Source organism: Octopus sinensis, linkage group LG1 (genome assembly GCF_006345805.1).
Source record: "Octopus sinensis linkage group LG1, ASM634580v1, whole genome shotgun sequence".
In the NCBI taxonomy this organism is placed as follows: Eukaryota; Metazoa; Mollusca; class Cephalopoda; order Octopoda; family Octopodidae; genus Octopus; species Octopus sinensis.
In genome coordinates this window covers 208,466,311-208,468,810 of record NC_042997.1, presented here as the reverse complement: position 1 = coordinate 208,468,810, position 2,500 = coordinate 208,466,311, and the positions used below count along the sequence as shown (strand labels likewise).

The window sequence follows — 2,500 nt, the reverse complement described above, 5'->3', positions numbered from 1 at the left end:
TGAAAGAATTTTTGCATAGAATTCAAATACAAGGGACATTTTCCTTGTTTCTGTCTGTCTCTGTCTCTCTTGTTTAATCTTGTGGGTTCAAGGTCGTTGTGAATTCATGGCAGGGAAGAAGAAGAAGAAGAAGAAGAAGAAGAAGAAGAAGAAGAAGAAGGAGAAGAAGAAGATGGAGAAGAAGAAGAAAGAGGATGAGGAGGGGGAGGAAGAGAAGGAGAAGAATGAAGGAGTACCGTGATTGTAATAGGATGTTAAATGGTCAAGTGCCCTGAAAGTGACTTGTTGTGGATGGTAGTAGTGATTGAATTCTTGAGACATCTCTTTTGAATGTATTGTTTATAAACTTTGCGTTGGTGTTATTCTAACCAGCAACAGTGGTAAAGTTAGGAAGGAGGTGGCGGAGGGGAAGACGAAGAAGAAGAAGGAGAAAGGGAAGGGAGAATAAGAAGGAATGTAGGTGGTATGGTTGTAGTAGGATGTTAAATGGTAAAGTGACCTAAAAGTGACTCGTTATGGATTATAGCAGTGATTGGAACTGTTTTTTAATGAATTCTTGGGAATCTCTTAAGTGTATCATTTTTAATATTTGCGTGTGATGAGGACAAATATCCGTCAAATGTAAATAATATATATGTACACACACACACACACACACACACATATAGTAGAAATGTGTTACAAAAAGAAAATATAAAATATAAAATACACGTGGAAATGTAAGGGGAAAATAAGAAAAATCAACGAAAATGCATATTGTAAATAAAAATAGAAAAGGCTTTTTATGAAAGGTAACGACAGATATATACATGTATATATCTGTCGTTACCTTTCATAAAAAGCCTTTTCTTTTTTTATTTACAATGTGCATTTTCGTTGATTTTTCTTATTTTCCCCCTATATATATATAGATCGTTAGCCACTACACACATTTTTTCTCTCCTTGTTTTTTCTGTCTCCCTTTCAGTAGAAGAGCGTAAGCTCGAAACGTAAAAGACTTTATCTATTCCTGAGCGTTATACTAATACACCTGTTTATTTTGTACACCACCTGCCTTCGTCTTTTGTTTTTCGTAAACTCTTCCTATATATGTATATATATATATATAATATATATATATATAATATATATATATATATATATATAATTATATATATATATATATATATATATAGATCGTTAGCCACTACACACATTTTTTCTCTCCTTGTTTTTTTCTGTTTCCCTTTCAGTAGAAGAGCGTAAGCTCGAAACGTAAAAGACTTTATCTATTCCTGAGCGTTATACTAATACACCTGTTTATTTTGTACACCACCTGCCTTCGTCTTTTGTTTTTCGTAAACTCTCCCTATATAAGTATGTATATATATATATATATATATATATATATATATATAATATATATATATATATATATATGTATATATGTATATATATATGTATGTATGTATGTATGTATGTATGTATGTATGTATGTATATATATGCATGTATACATATATATATATATATATATATATATAACTGTATGATCCAGGGATTGAGGTGCAAGAAGAAAGTATTCTTCATGTAATCCGTAGTAAATATAAAACAACAATTTGTAGGGATTGTAGTGGTTTATTGAGACAGAAGGTTGTGGATTTCTTTTGTATCGAAGTACGATAAACAGAAAAAGTTCCTTTTATATTTCACGGTAGGTGAACAGGGTTGCCAGCTGTCCGTGTACGGATTCAAGAGTTACTGAATGGAGTAGATTAGATCCTAGCTGTAACCCTGATCTTGTCTGCGCCATTCTGTAACTCTTGCCTATATATATATTGATAAAAAAGGTAAGACAACAAAAGAAAGAAAGATACCTCGATATTATGTAGATAGAGGAATTTATCTGTAAATGTAATATGTGACAATTTTTCGGTTGCCCTGATAAAACTCCGAGTTTCGGATGCCGAGGTGGAAAACCACGCCTCCATCTCTTCAGTTATCCGGCAATTTTTCCGATGGCCGAAGAGATGGCGGTGTGGTTTTCCACCTCGGATAGATATATCACTGAGAACAATAGATTTAGTTGGCGGTCTTGTTATCTCTATTCTAGCTTTTCTTGAAGTAGAAGAGGTTAGAAAGGGTCAAGTAGTGAAAACATTATTTCGGCCTAGCTAAAGGAATCTGGAAAACGTAAAACTGCTGTCAGAGAAGAACCATTGTTCCACCGTGGGAAAAGTTCTGGAGCAGTGTTAATTTAAATTTGGTATAGTGGATCATTTTGGCCGCTATGGGCTTTGCACTAAATCACTAAATCATCCATAACTTTTGTATTATCCTCTCAAATTACACTAAAATCTCAGACAATAACAATTAATATCGTATTTATTGTGTGTGAAAATTATAGAAACTAAAACAACTTTGATAAAAACTTATACCTACTTTTCTGACAAAAACAATGCCGTTCTGAACATTTTGGCCGCAATTGTATATAAATCTAAGATCCAGTGACCGAGGTCTAA

General features: G+C 33.1%; 1 protein-coding gene across 2 annotated transcripts in view; it reads right to left on the bottom strand.

Annotated features, from left to right (window-relative positions):
* Nucleotides 1–2,474, bottom strand: part of LOC118765981 — a 9,879-nt gene extending 7,405 nt beyond the window's left edge. The window contains exon 1 of one of the 2 annotated variants that reach the window (XM_036508950.1): nt 2,421–2,474. In XM_036508950.1, the coding sequence (XP_036364843.1) occupies nt 2,421–2,452 (32 nt within the window). In that variant the 5' untranslated portion in view covers nt 2,453–2,474. The remainder of the gene's footprint in view (nt 1–2,420) is intronic. The other variant, XM_036508945.1, reaches the window with a different exon arrangement.
* Between the last annotated feature and the right edge of the window lie 26 nt (nt 2,475–2,500).